This window comes from Heptranchias perlo, chromosome 31 (assembly GCF_035084215.1).
Source record: "Heptranchias perlo isolate sHepPer1 chromosome 31, sHepPer1.hap1, whole genome shotgun sequence".
In the NCBI taxonomy this organism is placed as follows: Eukaryota; Metazoa; Chordata; class Chondrichthyes; order Hexanchiformes; family Hexanchidae; genus Heptranchias; species Heptranchias perlo.
In genome coordinates, this window is record NC_090355.1 from 14,910,367 (window position 1) to 14,929,737 (window position 19,371).

Consider the following 19,371-nt stretch of genomic DNA (forward strand, 5'->3'; position numbering starts at 1 on the left):
CTACAGGCAAATACTGAGACTTGATGACATTTACTAATGCTTAATATTGCAAGCATGGCAATAATCAAAAGAAGTTTCCAGCTTACGTACAAAAATTTGGTTAAGCAATGGTGAACCTGACAAATACCTCGATTATCAGGTATCTCAGTTAGTAGGAAACAGCGCACAAAATTTTTGCATAGATCTCCAGGTCAGAACTCAACACAGACAGAAGACCAAATCAACTTCAGCCTCCCAATCTCTCAACTCAACACTGAGACGCTAGATGCTCTTCTCCACTGAATTTGATAAGCCAGGTCCAGATGGATTTATGTCAAAAAGCTGAAGTCAACTGATGTCTAAATTTACATCCATGCTGCTGAAATGTGTAAATGACCAAAAAACACAATTACCTTTCCACACTTATTGCACTATGCTACCATATTGCTCATCCATGAAAAAAAACACAAATATGCCACCAAGTGTGCCTCTTTCTCACCAAACTAAACATAACTTTTTTTTTAAAAAGTATGTTACACTTTCTCTTAGAATCTCCCTCCCCCAAATTTCCTTCCCTCCTTTCCTGAAAGGTTACTCTGGATTCAGCTCCATTTGCTTTGGTCGTTCCCTTATATCCTTGAATTTGGCCCTTTTAAGCCTATATACCCAGCGCCTAGTTTCTATTTTTTCTGAGTCTCAGGTTATGTTGGAATTGATTATTCTGTGGTCACTGTCCCCCAAGAATACAAAGACTTCCATTTTCTGTATTTTGACTGGGTCATTTCAAATACCAGGTTAAGACGAATGCTACTTCGTTTGGCTTCTCTGACACACTGGGCCAAGAAACAAACAGTCATGATACTAAACCAATTTATATTGGGCTAATCGAAAGCACCCATAACAATTCCATTCTCATCCTTCCTATCTCTTTACAAAGTGGTGCTGACCTAAAGGCCTATAGCATATCCTAGGGATAGCTTGGATTTTTTTCAAATTTTAAATGCCCAACCACTGTACTTCAATTTTGTAGGTTTTTTTTACCTCCCATCAGAATGACTTCAGGTCATCGCCCAAAAAGGCCCAAAAATATAGCTACACCACCTCTTTTTCTGAAGGTTCTGCACCAGTGAATTTAATGTTCATTCCCATCTTCTGGAGTTAGCCATGGTTCTGATATTCCTATGATATAGTAGTTCCCAACTGACAACAGCCTCCAGATCCAGTATCTTTTTTCTAATATTTTTTGCAGGTGTGTTTTTTTTTCCCCTTATGTACATACACATCATAATGATGATTTGCCTCCTTTCATTGCCTTTTCCTGGTCTCCAGTTCATCTTTGTATCTGCATCTATACCCATGCTGACTGAACATAGAGTAGAAGGTAGTCACATTGTGGATGCTATTTCCTCCCTGCCCTCCCCCCTATCTAATTTAAATATTTTGCAATTATTGCATCAAGGCTATTCAAAAGCCTCCTTGTCTCTATCTAGTTTAGGTGCAGCGCTGGTTATTCTAAACATATCCCAGTTATGAGTCACATCATTGTTTTTATGACATGTTACCATCTTGCTCAGCCTTCTTCATCCTCACAGACCTACATTGACTCCTAGTGGCTCAACGCCTCAACTTTAAAATTCTCATCCTCAAGTTTAAATTTCACCATTGCTCTTTAACCTCCTGCAGCTCTACAACATCCCTGCCACTTTTCATTACTCTGACTGGACACTTGTGCATCTCCCCCTCCCTTCGTCCCATCATTAATGGCTGTGCCTTCAGCCGCCTAGGCCCCCATGCTCTGGAATTCCATGTCTCTCCCCTCCTTAAAATCCACCTCTCTGACCAAACTTTTGGTCAACCCTCATATCTCCTTTAGCTTGGCATCCATTTTTCCCTTTGTCTGGTTTGGCATTCGTTTCTCCTCTGTAAAACACCTTGGGATATTAATGGTGCTATATAAATGCATGGTGTTGCTGCTATCATCATCATCAACTTTAGTAATGAATTTTGACAATTTTGGTTAATACTCAAAACATGAATTAATCTGCTCTCTTATGAAGATGCTGCCAGAGTCTCAGTAAAGGAAGATATAGTTGAGATACTGGATGGGCTAAAAATTGATAGAGGTACTAGAAAGGCTAGCTGTACTTAACGCAGATAAGTCACCCGGTCCGGATGGGATACATCCTAGGTTGCTGAGGGAAGTAAGGGTAGAAATTGCGGCGGTACTGTCCATAGCCTTCCAAACATCCGTAGATACTGGGGTGGTGCCAGAGGACTGGAGAATTGCAAATGTTACACCCTTGTTCAAAAAAGGATATATGGATAAACCCAGCAACTATAGGCTAGTCAGTTTAACCTCAGTGGTGGGGAACCTTTTAGAAACGATAATGCGGGACAGAATTAACAGTCACTTGGACGATTGTGGATTGATTAGGGAAAGCCAGCACAGATTTGTTAAAGGCAAATCATGTTTAACTAACTTGACTGAGTTTTTTGATGAGGTAACAGAGAGGGTAGATGAGGGCAATGTAGTTGATGTGTATATGGACTTTCAAAAGGTGTTCGATAAAGTGCTGCACAGTAGGCTTATCATCAAGATTGCGGCCCACGGAACAAAGGGGGCAGTAGCAACATGGATACAGAATTGACTAAGTGACAGGAAACAGAGAGGAGTGGTGAACGGTTGTTTTTCAGACTGGAGGGAGGAATACAGTGGTGTTCCCCAGAGGTCAGTGCTGGGACCCCGGCTTTTCTTGATATATATTAATGACTTGGACTTGGGTGTACAGGGCACAATTTCAAAATTTGCAGCTGACACAAAACTTGGAAGTGTAGTAAACAGTGAGGAGGATAGTGATAGACTTCAAGAGGACATAGACAGGCTGATGGCAAGGGCGGACACATGGCAGATGAAATTTAACACAGAAAAGTGCGAAGTGATACATTTTGGTGGGAAGAACGAGGAGAGGCAATATAAACTGGAGGGCACAACTAAAAGGGGTACAGGAACAGAGAGATCTGGGGGTATACGTGCAGAAATTGTTGAAGGTGGCAGGGCAGGTCGAGAAAGCAGTTAAAAAAGCATACGGGATCCTGGGCTTTGTAAATAGAGGCATCGAGAACAAAAGTATGGGAGTCATGATGAACCTTCATAAAACACTGGTTCGGCCAGTATTGTGTCCAGTTCTGGGCACCGCACTTCAGGAAAGATGTGAAGGCCTTAGAGAGGGTGCAAAAGAGATTTACTAGAATTATTCCAGGGATGAGGGGCTTTAGTTACATGGATAAACTGGAGAAGCTGGGGTTGTTCTCCTTGGAACAGAGACGGTTGCAAGGAGATTTGATAGAGGTTTCAAAATCATGAAGGGTCGAGACAGGGTAGATAGAGAGAAACTGTTCCCATTGGTGGAAGGGTCAAGAGCCAGAGGACATAGATTTAAGGTGATTGGCAAAAGAACCAAAGGTGACATGAGGAAAAACTTTTTTACACAGTGAGTGGTTAAGATCTGGAATGCACTGTCCAAGGAGTTGTGGAGGCAGATTCAATTGTGGCCTTCAAAGAAAGGGAACTGGATAAGTACTTGAAAGGAAAACATTTGCAGGGCTACGGGGATAGGGCAGGGGAGCAGGACGAGCTGGATTGCTCTTGCATAGAGCCGGCATGGACTCAATGGGCCAAATGGTCTCCTTCCATGCTATAACCTATGATTCTATCTTTTATTTTTACTGATGCTGTGTTTTTCCAGGATTTTGTGTTTTTATTTCCTTTTCCAGCATTGCAGTTTTTTATTTTTTATTAGTGGAGACTGGGGGTAGAATCAGGGACTTGTTTTTAAAAAAGAAAAGTTTATCTTTCTCCACCCACAGACTAGCTGTGGCTAAGAGAGCAAGTAACCTTTTCCTAATGGTTTGCTTATGCCACTGTGAATCCTGTATTGGGAGGTGCACAAGCAGAGCTCAATTACAATTCCCCCCAATTTTCCACTTCTTCCTCCCATGTACTCTCAATATTGAAGCCCCATACCTCCACTCAACAATTCTCTGTGGCATCATAAACTAGTAAATCAACAGACACGTATATGAATCCACATTCGCTATTTTATGGAGTCACTTATTGCACTGCTCTATCTCACTTCTCCAGTGTCTGTTCGACGGTCTGCCACAAAGTTCTGTGATCCTGCTGGGAGTCAGGATGCAAATAATATCAGGAGCCAACCTCTCAAGCATGTGTCTGAAAGACCTTAATAATTGCACCTTTTTCCATACAAGCCACTGTACTTCAACTGGTCTTGCCGAAAACTCACTGAAACATTAAGAGAAACTAGTCTCTCAAAAGGAAAACTGTGGCATTCTACACCATGCAGAACTTGCGCGCTGACATGGCTATTTCAAACCTTAAAGAGTCATGGATCTCATCCCTTCTTCATTTATTCACCAACAATTTTATACTGCCTGGCCACAGGAAGATCAAAGAACAAAACTTCATGAAAGAAAACCAGGTAAGACTTTTTTCTTCCCACTTTTTAAGTGTCGAGGATGTCTTTGGCATTGATGACAACACACATATAACACAGCATAATTAAGCCTACCATGTTTCATAACTATTTAAATCTTTAGGGTCTAGAAGTAATTAAATTGCTGTATGAAGACCAAGCAGGAGCAGGTTTAAAACTGGATACCAACATATTCATTAAACACTGATATACAACCAAGGCTTCATAAATTGAAGAGATTCCTTACTTGATTACTTAGTAAAATGTTGGATTAGTATAGAAATTTGAATTAATTGAACATTACATAGTTGCCAGCGTCACATTATTGCCAATGGAGAGAGCTTGTGGGATGAATGGCAGAAGCAAGACTGTTAACCCAATCTAGTGAAAACAGTTTTATTTATTCTTCTCACAGGCCTCTGTCAATGATGCTTTTCAACCAACTTCTGGGAACTACAGAAAGCCGCCAAGGGTTGTCTTTATTCTCTCAAGTCATAGCTTTGTTCATCTATCAACATTCTTGGTCTCGCTATGTACTATGCCTTCAAAATGAAACTCCCACATCTCTTCCATGGCTAAAGCTTTGCCATAGATGCTCCTTTTCCTCATTTGCACCAAACACTTCATTTAATCTCAACTCTCTATAAAGCCCAAAACTTGAATATTATCTGCACCTGGGGAGACTTATTTAGCACCCATCTCACATTCTTGGGTAATCCTCTCTCTCTGTCACTACAGTTCTCAATTTTATCAATATTCCCTGAATGCTCCTCTGAACCTTACATCTTTTTACCTCCTAAACAGCAAAAATCCCCCCTTAACATTCTTCGTCCTCCCTAGATCCTCACTGTAGAAATCAAAACTCATCACAGGCACCGACTCAAACTTATTCTGTCTCAGAACCTCAAAATCATGGGATTGATTCCTGAGCCTTGCCTCCTTCTTGGAATCCTCAAGCTTCCTAAACCCAAGCTTGACATCTCCATCATTCCTTCACAATTTGTTCCCCCCACCCCCGCCCCCCACCGTCTCTGCCTTGGGAATGTCCTGGACTATGGTCCCCAGCTCTTCACCTAGGTTCCTCCAAAAAATAATTAATCTTCTCATTAAGCTCCCACACCAACTGCAGACACAGAACAGTACTGCAGTACCTTGGGGCAATGTATCCAAATCCCTAATACAACCTACCCCTGGCAGTATCATGCAGGCTCTCCTCCCTAATACTGAGGAAACGTCTACAGTACATTAATGGCACATCAAGAATCCTGCAACATTGGTCCAGAGGTCTCTTTCTTCATACTTAAAGGTTTTCCCACTTCTCGTGATGTATACATCCGTAAGCCTGGGCCTCAAATATGAACCTGGGTTAAAAGTCATCAAAAGTAGGAACGTGGTGCATCAGTGCTGAATTAAGGATCAGTGCCAAACAGAAAATACCAAGTAAAGAACTACTTGAGCAATGAGAGAACCTTGATTTCCTTTATGCCAACCAGAAGTCAGCAGAAATGGAAAGCTATGCTTAGACCAAGATTTTTATTTTTAAAATGTAGACTTAAACTATTGCTTTCCCAATCTTACTTCATTGGAGTTTACACAAGAGATAGGCTTTACACAAGAACTAGCTTGGCATAGCTGTCAGACTTGACTGTGAACTGTCTCACCATCTTCACCATTCTTGATTTTATCATCTCTTCAAAGTGATGGAATCTTTTCTTCCCTTTGAATATTTGACAAAATTAAGTACAGTGCTATATAGTGATCCTCAAAGAGGCATCATGATCATGAATGACTTACCAAAGATACATGAGTACACCATGAACATTCTGAAGATACAGCACACCATAAAATCAAGGTCCATTAACAAAGCTAGAAATCACTACCAAAAATTTGAGAGTAAGGGCTAAAAATGGATCATAAATTAAGTAGACACTAAACGCATTCATGTAATGTGGATAAAAATTTCTTATGGTGGGCTTAATGATTTCCCTTTGGAACTGCCTAACTTAAACCCAAGGGTTGCCTAAGATTTTCCCAAATAAAACAAATAATTACCTAAATATATGTGCTGTAGGTATCTCCAAAACTGACAAAAGATTAAAAAAGTCAAAAGATAAACAATTATGGGTAAAAATCTGGGCTGAAGTCAAAGAACATCCTGAACTGACTGCCAAATAAAAATATAGAGGATCTATTTGCAAATGCTTGTAGCTCACTGGCCCACATGCCTATATTAAAAGGATGGAGTCAGACAGTCATTGCACAAGAAATTCAAGCACAGATGAACACACAGCATCCAATCCAATGTTTTATGAAGGACAAGATTAAGATACAACAATGTGTTGAGCATCAGATCATCTTCTGAATCCCTTCATAAATCTTGACACCAAGGTACGGGAGGGAAACAGGAGAAGGGAGGGGGACCTACTACTGGTTTTCCCCATCTAGAATAAGAGTGAACACTAATTGGTTAAAACTTGGAAACGTCAGTTGTGCAAATATTGTCACATTATCACAATATTTACCTGTTATTCTCCGAAAACCATAAAGAGGAAAACTCATCCACTTGCTGCATATAGGTGGGAAGATTTTCTTGGTGCCAAAACTGAAGTCACAACCTAAGATCAATAGCAAGCTGACACTGTCTATGATCACATATGACAAACAGCCACGTGGGCAAGATACCCAGAAGACTGCCAGCACCTGTGGAACGGCACTCTGCAAAAGTCACTGCCTTCAGGAGAGAGCAGGAGAAAATAATCAAGAGAAAAAAAATAAAGAGACATTCACTTAAGAGTCTGCGTGCTCAACAATCGTAAGAACATAAGAAATAGTAGCAGGAGTAGGCCAGCCGGCCCCTCGAGCCTGCTCCGCCATTCAACAAGATCATGGCTGATCTTCTACCTCAACGCTACTTTCCTGTACTATCCCCATATCCCTTGATGCCTTTAATATCGAGAAATCTATCGATCTCTGTCTTGAATGTACTCAATGACTGAGCCTCCACAGCCCTCTGGGGTAGAGAATTCCAAAGATTCACCACCCTCAGTGAAGAAATTTCTCCTCATCTTAGTCCTAAACATCCTACCCCTTATTCTGCGACTGTGACCCTTAGTTCTGCACTCCCCAGCCAGGGGAAACATCCTCCCTGCATCTGCCCTGTCGAGTCCTCTAAGAATTTTGTATGTTTCAATGAGATCACCTCTCATTCTTCTAAACTCCAGAGAATACAGGCCTAGTCCACTCAATCTCTCCTCATACAACAATCCTGCCATCCCACGAATCAGTCTGGTGAACTTTTGTTGCACTCCCTCTATGGCAAGTACATCCCTTCTCAGGTAAGGAGACCAAAACCACACACAATACTCCAGGTGCGGTCCCATCAAGGCCCTATACAATTGCAGTAAGACATCTTTACTCCTGTACTCAAATCCTTGTGAAATGAAGGCCAACATACCATTTGCCTTCCTAATTGCTTGCTGCACCTGCATGTTAGCTATCAGTGACTCATCTCACCATTTAAAAAATTCTCTGAATTTCTGTTTTTCCTACCAAGTGGATAATTTCACATTTTTTTCCACATTGTATTCCATCTGCCATGTTCTTGCCCACTCACTTAGCCTGTCTATCCCCATGAAACCTCTTTGCATCCTCCTCACAACTCACCATCCCACCCAGTTTTGTGTCATCAGCAAACTTGGAAATATTACATTTGGTCCCCTCATCCAAATCATTGATAGAGATTGTGAATAGCTGGGGCCCAAGCACCAATCCCTGCAGCACCCCATTAGTCACAATCTGCCAACCTGAAAAAGACCCGTTTTTTCCTACTCTGCTTTTTGTCTGTTAACCAATTCTCAATCCATGCCAGTATATTACCCCCAATTCCATGTGCTCTAACTTTATTCACTAACCTCCTTTGTGGGACCTTATCCAAAGCCTGCTTAAAACTCCAAATACACCACATCCACTGGTTCCCCCTTATCTATTCTACTAGTTAAATCCTCAAAGAACTCCAATAGATTTGTCAAACATGATTTACCTTTCATAAATCCATGTTGACTCTGCCAAATCCTATTATTATTTTCTAAGAGTCCTGTTATCACATCCTTTATAATAGATTCTAGCATTTTCCCTACTACTGATGTCAAGCTAACAGGTCTGTACTTCCCTGTTTTCTCTCTCCCTCCTTTCTTAAATACTGGGGTTACACCCATGGAAGGTTGAGGAGGAACTTACATTCTAAAGAGAGTAGAACAACTATACGAGAAAGAGCTGAATGCCAAATGGTATACAGTTCTAACAGATTGAACAACAGAATCAATGTTGCTCTGGTGACCAAAGATTCCAAAAGATCTTTCTGGATCCAAAGGCATAGAACGGAATCTCTTAAAGAATCATTCCCTTGGTGAAGAACACAAATGTCTGAGTATTCTGTGACTGTATTCCACAACAACAGAAAATCCAGAGACTACGCAAGTGGAGGAAAAAGGTACAGGCAGCCTGAACTTCATGGTGGATTAGTTTGGTGCTTCAACACAGTGCCACTCTGCCATATACATGTAGATGTTATTTTCATAGATCTAATTTCTACTTACGTTCAAAAATATAGTGCCAGGGTAAATCTGTCATTTTCCATCTTTCTAAGCACTACGAAATATCACATTTTTAAACTTTCCTGGCCTAAAATAGTCTGCTTTTAGATGTTACACAAGAGAAAAAGAATTCTTTTCAAAAGAGAAGAAAAAGTTATTGGTAAGATGATCATTCCCCTGCTGTGCCAGATGAAGCTCAGCGACCCTAAGTGTTTGCACTTCTTCAGATTTGAACTGCAGATCTGGTTCTGAAGTCTTATTCCCAATGAGAGGAGATGCAATGAGCAAAGCCATCCTGTTTTAAAGAATCACTTTCCAGGACTTCAATCCTTTACCAATGGATCCTTTAGAGAGATGGAAGCAAGCTTCACAACCTTTGAAATTACACTGATTCAATAGAAAGTGATGAACATATTTGATGCTGCAAGTCCCTCCTGAACAAGCAGAATTCAGTATCTGGTTTAACTTTAGCAGAGCACAATTTGCTTCCAACAAAGATGACAATAAGGTGCTCCAGTAACAGATATTAGTGAATGCTGAAGCTTCCTCAACCAAATCAAAACAGACACGTTGCCAAGTTGGAGTCAGCAAATAGGCAAGTGCAGAACCAAGCGACGACATTTTCAGCAAGCTGGACAACAGGGGAGAAGCATTTGGAGGAGGATGATGTGGTTCACTGTGTTGACAAAGAGAGTTTGAGGAGGGATAATGCACTACTGTCACAGTCACTGAGAATGTGGCTGCAGTGGGAGAGATGGAAACCTGACTGGAGGTGAATAAAGATAAAGCAAAAACGGGAGAGTGAACGAGAGGGAAAAGGGAGAGAAACTCGAGACAAAGAACGCAAAATAGGCAAGAACAAAAATAGGAGAGCTGGACACAAAAATAAAAGAATGAGAAAAAAAGAGAAATTGAGGGGAACAAGGGGGCTACGAATGAGAAGGAATAAATGAGAAAAACTAATAAGCTGCAGAGTGAACAAAAAGAGAGAGGGAAAGAACAAGTGATAGCATGAGCAAAACAAAAGGGCAAAAGAGAAAAGAGCAAGCATATTCACACACAAATGCTAAAAGAGAGCAAAGACACAAGCACAAAAGAAAGAGGGAAAGAACAAATAGAACATGAACACAAGAGTGAAAGAATGAAAAAAGCATTAGAAAGAGGGAAATGCAAAGAATGACAGGGAAAAAGAATGTATACACAAACAGGAAAGCAAAGTATGAAGAAAGAGCAGAGAACTAGATAAAGAACAAGAAAATGAGAGCAAGCAAGAATGAGAAAGTGGGGAAAGTAGAAAGAATAAAAGAGAATGTGTACGAGTGAGAACACGAGCAAGAGAGAACAAGTGAAAACATGACATTGAACAACAGAGAAAACAACACGAGAGACAATGCACACGAACACGAGAGGGTACGTGAAAGCGAGAGAGGACACGCAAGAGAATGAAAACGAACAGAGAGAGAGAGAACACACGAGAGCGAGTGAGCACACAAATGGAGAAAAAGCACTGACTATTGGTGTGGCTGTACCATTTAATGGATATGAATTATTTAAAACAGAAATAAAATGTTCTTCGTACAACACAGTGTGAAGCAACACCAAATAGAAGGCAGAACACCAGACCATGTGTCAGCACACCAATGTGCTATCGCAGAGTTCCAGAATCTCAGCATGGCTAATGTGGAAGGCAGGCAATTTCCCCAATGGACTGGAAAAGAAAAAGATTCACAAGCCAATCTTACACATCCCCCAAGAGCTTGACTGATAGGGCGTATTGAAAAAGGCCTTGTAGCAGATCTTATGCCTGCCCTCCTAGCCCGAGGATGGTGTGGGCAGAGGTGAAGGGGAGGAAGGAAGATAAGAAAAATAAATGAAAATCCTAAGATAATATACAACATTTGTAGATCGCCTCAGATATAAAAAATCCTAAGACACATAGACAAATACTCCTTCATGGAGCTTTAGGAAAACTGTAACAAATTACAAATCGCAGCATATTTTGCTGTTTCGGAAGTCTACAATATTTATACTGATCCAAACTTCAAAGTCTAAGAAAGAAAATTTCCATACTTATTTTTAAGCTTTCAAATCATGGGGAAGTTAAAATGTTAAAAACTTTTAATAGAAAGGAAGTATGAGAACAGTAACAACCAAATACTTATTGCAACTGTAAGAATTCATTTCTGCTGTACGTAACATATTGATAGCAAAATTACAAAGAATGAGTCAGGCAATGTTGCAAGTAAAACTCAGTTAAATTTAAAAAATATATACACTGTTTAGTCTGATGAGATGTCTGTTGTATGGTTTTTGTTCAAACATTCATATTCAAAGTTGTAAAATGCAAGGTCTCCCAGTAAACAGTCCATTCTTTGGATGAGAACCAACATTCACGAACTCACTGGAGAACTTACTTCAAAACCGTGAGTTTATGATATTAAATGGCATTTTCAACTGTGAAAGAATTTTGAAAAATATGTGGATGAAAGATTTCTGTAAGCAGATGAGAACTTATATTGAAATTTGGCCAAATGTTTAGATAGTTTTGCCATTAAATTTTCTGTTTCTATTATCAACTTACTCTTAAGTTGATCTCCTAAACTTGGAGGAAACCCTGTGCGCACTCAAGAGTCAACACTCATATCATGAGATTAAATGTCTATTGGCTCTAAAACATTTTCAGCTCGTCATTCATTTTCTTTGAGGTACTTATCCTTGTTTTTACTCAGGCTCTACTTATAAAGAATTTATTTGAACACAGCACAAGCTTAAAATGAACCCAAGTTAAAACCCAAGCTAAGTTGAATAATTCTTATAGAAACATTTATCTAAGATACTCTTTAAAAATTACAATACAGAACTGGCATTGCTACTTTCTGCTGTGCTAAAAGCAGTTCATTGCATTATTTTCTACACTAACTGTTTACAAAATAACTTGCAATGTGATTGCTTGTTATACAGTTGAATGTTAATTTGTATAAGAGACGAGAGAACAATTCTTGACAACCATATCCATCCTAAGAAACCTACTCTAAATGTATCAGTCATAAATAAACGTTGAAATCATACCAAGGTTATTTCAAAAACCAAGATGATGCAAATCTAGAAAATTAACCCCAAGGTCAATTCCTAAGGTGCCAATTCACATCATGATTATAAATCTTGTTGGCGAGTTACATAAAATATTTGTAGAAACTTAGTTTTGTTTTCAATCAAGAGACTTCATATTTGAGAAAAATGCACTTATGGCCTTTGAATCAATTCTAAGTTGCACACACAGCACTATACAAATCTCAAACAACGTATGTCAACTGGTTTAACAAGATTGTGGTCAAACTTATTCATGCTTATTGGATAAGATGTTTTCGGAACAGCTGCTAATAAGCAAGGGCCTCAGAAAGGCAAGCTAGAGTTTAACCTCTCATTTTTTTAAATGGAGCTTTTTACATATAGTACTTTTTCATTCTATTTGAATATAGTATGCAGCTCAATTCGAACCCCCCCTATAGGCTCAGTTTGTGTTTTTGAGCATGTTTGTTGGAGATCATTTCACTGCAGATGCAGCCATTTCGTGGTCCACACTGCTGGCAGATATGTGGGGCTGCCATTTGCAGGCACAAGCAAACACAATGCTGCATGAGCTCTACCACTCTACAGTTAAATCCAACTAAGCAAAATGTTAATCGGTTGTCGCTCACCTCTGGCATAATTATGGAAACCAAAGCACCAATATACACTGAAAATGATTTTTAAAAATGCACACTAGTTTAAAATGAAGGAAAGAATGATTTACAGGACCATCTCAACAGTGGCTTCTGGCATAATTATGAGTCATCAAATCATTCCCTTTTAGATATTTTATTCTATGATTGGAAAAAAGATCTTGGCTTGGTGTTAACAAGATTGTAGTATACAAATATAGCCCTCCACAATGAATTATTGCACTGCATACACCACTGAATACAACTCAATATGGTTCATGTATGATGATTTTTTAAAAAATAAGGCATTTGTCCCATCAATGAAATACAGCAATGAGTCATTCATCAGAGCCAATATTACAAGCCAAACAATCTCAAATCTCGACTTAGATGTTTTAAGTACTCTTTGGTGTAATAGTATCACTAAGGACAATCTTCCACTTACAGAAGCTTGAACAAAAATATTGAATCCGAAACACTAAAATGTTATTCACTGCAGCACTAGATACAGTTATTGAAACACCTAATGCACAGTCGATATTACTGCATGCATATTCTATACTGTGACAAAAGCTATTCCAGGCACAGTTTTTGACAATATTAACAGTTCCTTAATCATCGACAATATACAGATATGTTGGGTTTAAACACACATGCACCAAGACTGCTGTACAATACAAGAAGGTAGTTATCCAAACAAGGTGTAACTGGACAATATGTTGTATGGTACAGGGTAAAGTTTGCTTTGCAAACTAGCAGTGATCAAAGCATTGAGACAACCAAGCTACAACCAACAGTACCATATTTACAAACTGCAGATGACCACAACCAAGCCCGAGTTGCCATTGTGAAAGATTTTAAGTAAAGTCAGGTGCTTTTTTTTAACATTTTTGTATTTTGAAAACATAAGAAACAGGAACAGGAGTAGGCCATGTGGTCCCTCTAGCCTTTTCCGCAATTCATTAAGATCACAGCTGATCTTCGATCTCAATTCCACTTTCCTGCCCGATCCTCATATCCCTTCATTCCCTTAGTGTCCAAAAATCTATGGATCTCAGTCTTGAATATACTCAGCGACTGAGCATCCACAGCCCTCTGGGGTAGAGAATGCCAAATATTCACGACTCTCTGAGTGAAGAAATTCCTTCTCATCTCAGGCCTAAATGTCCAACTCCTTATCCTGAGACTATGCTCACTCGTTCTAGACTCTCCAACCAGGGGAAACATCCTCTCAGCATCTACCCTGTCAAGCCCCCACAGAATCGTATATGTTTCAATGAGATCACCTCTCATTCTTCTGAAGTCCAGAGAGTATAGGTCCATTCTACTCAATCTCTCCTCTTAGGACAACCCTCTCATTCCAGGAATCAATCAAACGCTCCCCATAGAACCTTTCAATGATACTAGTGTACAATTCTAGTAAAGCCAAGTTTCATTGATGTGCAGATTTCACTAAAATATTTTGTGTCCTGCCAAAACCAATGCAACTCCAACAACATGAATTGATCATTTCTTTGTAAGCAGGCAGAATGTTGCCAACTCACTCAAGATTCAGTTTACAATACTTTCACCTCTGTTTAGCCACGCTATAAAAAGCAGGTAATTTTACTGACGGTACTGGGAAATACAAAGATTGACACTAATCAACTATGACTGCCCAACCTTGGCTGATAGTGCAATTTGATTTTTAAAAAAACACATTGGACTCCTTTACCAATCAAGCTATAATTCTGACAATTTAGCATTTACAGGCATAGCTTGTGTTGTTATAGTAAAGAATCTGAAAATGCTGAATTTCACTGTCCTTCAGTTAATAGTTTGCTGCTTTACCAATTCTTCAATATCGTAATAAGCATGGTCATCTCTGATCCTACTCATTACTGTATTCATCATTGCAATAACTAATGTGTTGATATGCAATATAGTAAATTGTTACTCTATTCCTGACTAAAATAGTTGCATATTATTGTTTTGCCACGACCCCCTCACCCACAACCCCCCCCCCCCCCCCATCATCAAAAATGCTTCCAGTCTTTGGCCAACAGGAATTTCTTCACTCAGAGGGTTGTGAATCTTTGGAATTCTCTACCCCAGAGGGCTGTGGATGCTCAGTCGCTGAGTACATTCAAGGCTGAGATCGATAGACTTTTGGAATCTAAGTGAATCAAGGGATATGGGGATCAGGCGGGAAAGTGGAGTTGAGGTTGAAGATCAGCCATTTTCTTATTGCATGACAGAGCAGGCTTGAGGGGCTATATGGCCTATTCCTATTTCTTATGTTCTTAACACCCCATTAAGTTCTAGTGTGTACATTCAAGAGAAGATCAACAAAGAATTAACTTTTCTTATACACTGTGCTTTTACCAAGCTATTAGTCAAAATATAATTTTGGATCATGCCTTAATCCATTTTAACCAGCTGCGACATTGTGCAGTGCATGTTCTAGCTAACGCTTTAGATTCATTTTAGAACTATTGGCAAATCTGTTTCAGCAACACTGGATAAATGAAATACATCTTAAAAGGATGGCATATTGGTAGAAAGAAACAGTTCACTTAACCAATTTTATTCCTCAGCGATGATCAGCTCGATGGTATTTACTGGGCTTGCAAATTGTAAGAATCCAAATTGGCAAGAGGCAACATAAAAAGCATATCTTATATATACACATTGCAATAAATTGTGTTTACATTGTATAAACTACACATACTGTACTAGTCTGAAAATCTCAACAGCGTTACATGTTTAAATGGCACAACAAAGTACATCATAAGACTTAATAGACTGTGTTGAATCAACAGTAGCTGACACAAAGGCTGGCATTGTCCCATTTCAACACTCTTCCAATAAGTCACCAGATGAAGACATCTAAAACTCACTAGAACATAGCAACTTCTGTGGGTGAAGTTTTCAGAAGGAAAGATGTGCAAATTATTCATTTAATGAAGGATACTTTTATAGTTGTTGGTTTGATCAGCTCCACTTCAATACAGTAAACAAGTCAACTCTTCTACTCCCCCTATAGGTTCAGTTACAGCATTCTGAGCATGCTCATTGGATATAAATTCACTGCAGATTCAGCCATTTCATGGTCCAAGCTGCTGGCAGACATGAAGGCCTGCCATTTGGAGACTAATCCACTGTACTACTTTGAATCTTAAAAAGTAACCTCTTAAGTTCATTTTTATAATACTGAATTCAAGATAATAAATCCAAAATATTTCACAGTATTTTTTTTTACAATTATTGAAAATCTATAGTTTAAACAAAGATCTTAACATATTCTTCCATTTTGTAAATTTGCACACCACCACTTACACAACAAAATTTGAAAATCAACATTGAATGCAGATCTCTAGCCCTAACAAGATAAGCAATGTTAATTTAATGTTAAAAATCATCTGGTATTGTATGCAAGTCCAATTTTCATTTTATGAAGGATGCTGCATTAGGTTTTGAGTACAGAATACAGTTACTGGATACAGCGTGAATGCAGGTTGGACGTCATCAACAGATAACTATAAAGTACAAGCACCTTTTAAACAACAATATCAATATAATGAGGAATGTCAGGACATATCACAATTTTACCTCATCTTTACAGAAACGTTAACCTCAACATAAACACCAAGGCACAGTCAGAAGTAGGTTACCATCATGAACAGTTCACTTCAACATGACAATTTGGGGGGGGGGGGGGGGGGGAGGGAAATGAAATAGTTACAGGACCCCTTAATGTCACCAGGGTTTGGTTCAAGTCACTGTTAAAATTCTGGATGTGGATTTGAAGTCTAGTTAAAAATCATACTTTGTTTCAAACTGCCTTAACCCATTTTTCTGAATCCCTTAGTCCACAAGGCTCGACTGAAAAAAAAATAGAAATTACCAGTAATTAAAACAAAACAATGGTCACACTGTTCTTCATTTGGTAGAAGTAAACTCGTTGAAATACACAGACATTGGCTAAATCACTCAAAAATGTGATTCTGTGTGATGGGGACAGGGTAATTAATCTCCAATCCTTCATCAGTTAAATTCATGGCTAAAGTTTGTTCATCGGACATTATCAGTTTAAAAGGCAAACTGTACTGGCCTTCAGGAAGATCTTCAATTTTAAGTTCTACATTCTTCAAGTATTCCCAAAAATAATTGTAGGTGTCACTGTGCGCACTCTTAGGGCAGTTTATATGTCCAGTAGAGTAATAGAAAGGTCAACTCTAATTTCTGCCAAACAAGTAAAACCTAACTGAGACAACATTGACCATACCACTGACAGTATTCATGAATTGCATTCCATTTACTAGAAATACAATGCTATATCAACAGGAATAAAATACACCAGTTGTTCAGCTTTAAAAAATAAACATTCCTGGTACATATATGAAAGAGAAGTTATATATGCATGAGTACAAGATGTTGAATCTGTGTTAATGTCCAAATTATGTCAACTGATCCTAAACATGCTACAAGATACAATTTAAAATGACTTGGTTTTCAGCATTAACACCAATTGTGATGCTAGCTACAGCAATAAGTAACCAACATCTTCATCAGTTTGGTAGATTCCCATTTTTATCAATTTGAGTTCATCAGTCAAAAACCAACAACAGAAATGGAGTTGCAACAGCAGCTTCAATTCAATATGATCTCTACCCTATGTAAACAACAACTTGCATCAAAGATTAAACTTTTTACAATAAATTAAACCACTTTTAAAACTTACTGCTACAACTTTGTAGAGATTTGATGCATTCTGACTATTCACCTTACATTGTAAAGACTTAGACATACCTGGTGATTCAAGAAAAATGATAAAGAAAACATGGATAAAAAACAACTTTTTTAAAAATAGATTTAGAAGAACCTGAACTTCGAAGAGAAGAGCAGGAAGTAACAAAGAAGAATAAATTCTACATGAAAAACAGGCCTGTCTGACCTCACTGAAATGAAACAGTTTGGTCACCATCTAAAGTGGAATCCCCTGATCTAGTATCACAATGCAACGCCATTCAATAAAGGCCCTTTACTTTAGGCTGATTAATGACAGGAGAAAGTGAGATTCTGAAGGAAACATTTTGTTATGCACAGGAACACAAACTGGTAAATGAAAAGGGTCAATTGAAGCAAGGATACCAAAAGCCCTGCATTAGACATTGCAAACTCTTCCCACTTTCAGATTTAAAACTACTGTAAATTTAGTGCAATTGAGCGAGGTGATTCAATATTGAAGACCATCCATTTACAACAGGCAAGCAAATCCAACATTAACATGTCATGATCAAATGCAAGTAAAATTTACTTTGACATTCACCTGCCAGACAATGAGTTTGCTTTAACAGCTCAAGCAGAATTGAGAACTCGATAGTGCAGATCACAATAAATCTTGAACCAATTTACTGTACCACCAGATTATAATAACCAAATTGAGACACCCTAAAAAAAAAGCTCATCTCCTTTAGACTGTGCACATCCCAACAAAAAAAATCAGAAGTCATCTTTTTTTCATTTACTAGAATTGGAGGAAGAAGCAGCTTTGCTCTTTTTTTAAAAAAATGAAACTGTTTTTTTTTGCAAAATATCAATGGCCACAGTGTAAACAAAAGAAACTGAAAACATGCAAGAAGTGCAGAAATGTATATGCTATGTAAAAGACCACCTTTCCAACGTGTAAAAGCTCAACTTCGAAGAGGCTTCTGTTGACCATTGGGAAAGGTGTCCATCCATCCTCCATACTCTGCTCCCAAAAAAAAAATCACTTTTCTTTTTGAATGTGCTGGCAACTGCCGAGTGCAGACTCGCACATTAAAAAGCAAACCACGCTGTTCTCATTTACCAGTGAGGTGCGCCCGCATACATGGAGATTTTTTTTTAAACCACAAAAAAAATGCCCTCTCTCGCACACGTTTCCCCAGTCGCCTGGCCAAACAAAAAAAAAATCTTGTGGAGAGTCCTCGGCGTTGGAGCGAGGCTTGCGTTCCTGTCTGTTAACCCGGCACCCGGGAACCAGCCTGATGGATGCGCCTCCGTACGGCTACGCCGGCGACGCATACGTTATACAGGTTGCGGGGCCGCACGCTCCCGGGTACTCTGGTCAGCAGGCCACCCCCCTCGGCTTTTACACAAAGCGCCAACTTTTAATAAAAAAAACCCCGAATCTGCCGGCTGGTATTTGAAGGGCCGGGCCGGGAGGGGTGGGGGTGGTACCGAGAAGACAATGACTCCCCTCCCCCTAGCGGGGTTTTAAGTGGGGGGGTTGGGGGCCGGAGTTTGGGGGGAGGGGGGAAGTGTGAGTGAAAAGTTGCTCGTTACCTCAGGATCCGGTGAAGCCATGGCTCAGGCTCAGGTCGGGGTGACGCAGCGCCAGCCGCGTGACGTCATCGTCTCTCAGAGACACAGTGGTCTTCTCTCCCTCGCTCTCTCTCTCTCTCTCTTTCCCTGGTGGAGCAGTCCTCAAGTGTGTGGCTGCTACCCACCCATAGCAAAGCAGAGGAATCCTCCCCTCCCTTCTCTTCCCCAACACTGATTCCAAACTACAACATGCACATTTTCTTAGGGCCTCTCTTTCAAGCTGATCATTATGGTATCAAATCACCATGGAACATCCTC

At 39.5% G+C, this 19,371-nt stretch overlaps 1 protein-coding gene across 3 annotated transcripts in view; it reads right to left on the reverse strand.

Annotated features, from left to right (window-relative positions):
* Positions 1-19,137, reverse strand: part of LOC137300506 (histone-lysine N-methyltransferase EHMT1-like) — a 149,593-nt gene extending 130,456 nt beyond the window's left edge. For 2 of the 3 annotated variants that reach the window (XM_067969604.1, XM_067969603.1), the window contains exon 1: positions 18,422-18,757. In XM_067969604.1, coding sequence (XP_067825705.1) covers positions 18,422-18,496 — 75 coding nt within the window. In that variant the 5' untranslated portion in view covers positions 18,497-18,757. Of the gene's footprint in view, positions 1-18,421; positions 18,758-19,074 lie in introns of those variants that run through there. The other variant, XM_067969605.1, reaches the window with a different exon arrangement.
* Positions 19,138-19,371: the final 234 nt, after the last annotated feature.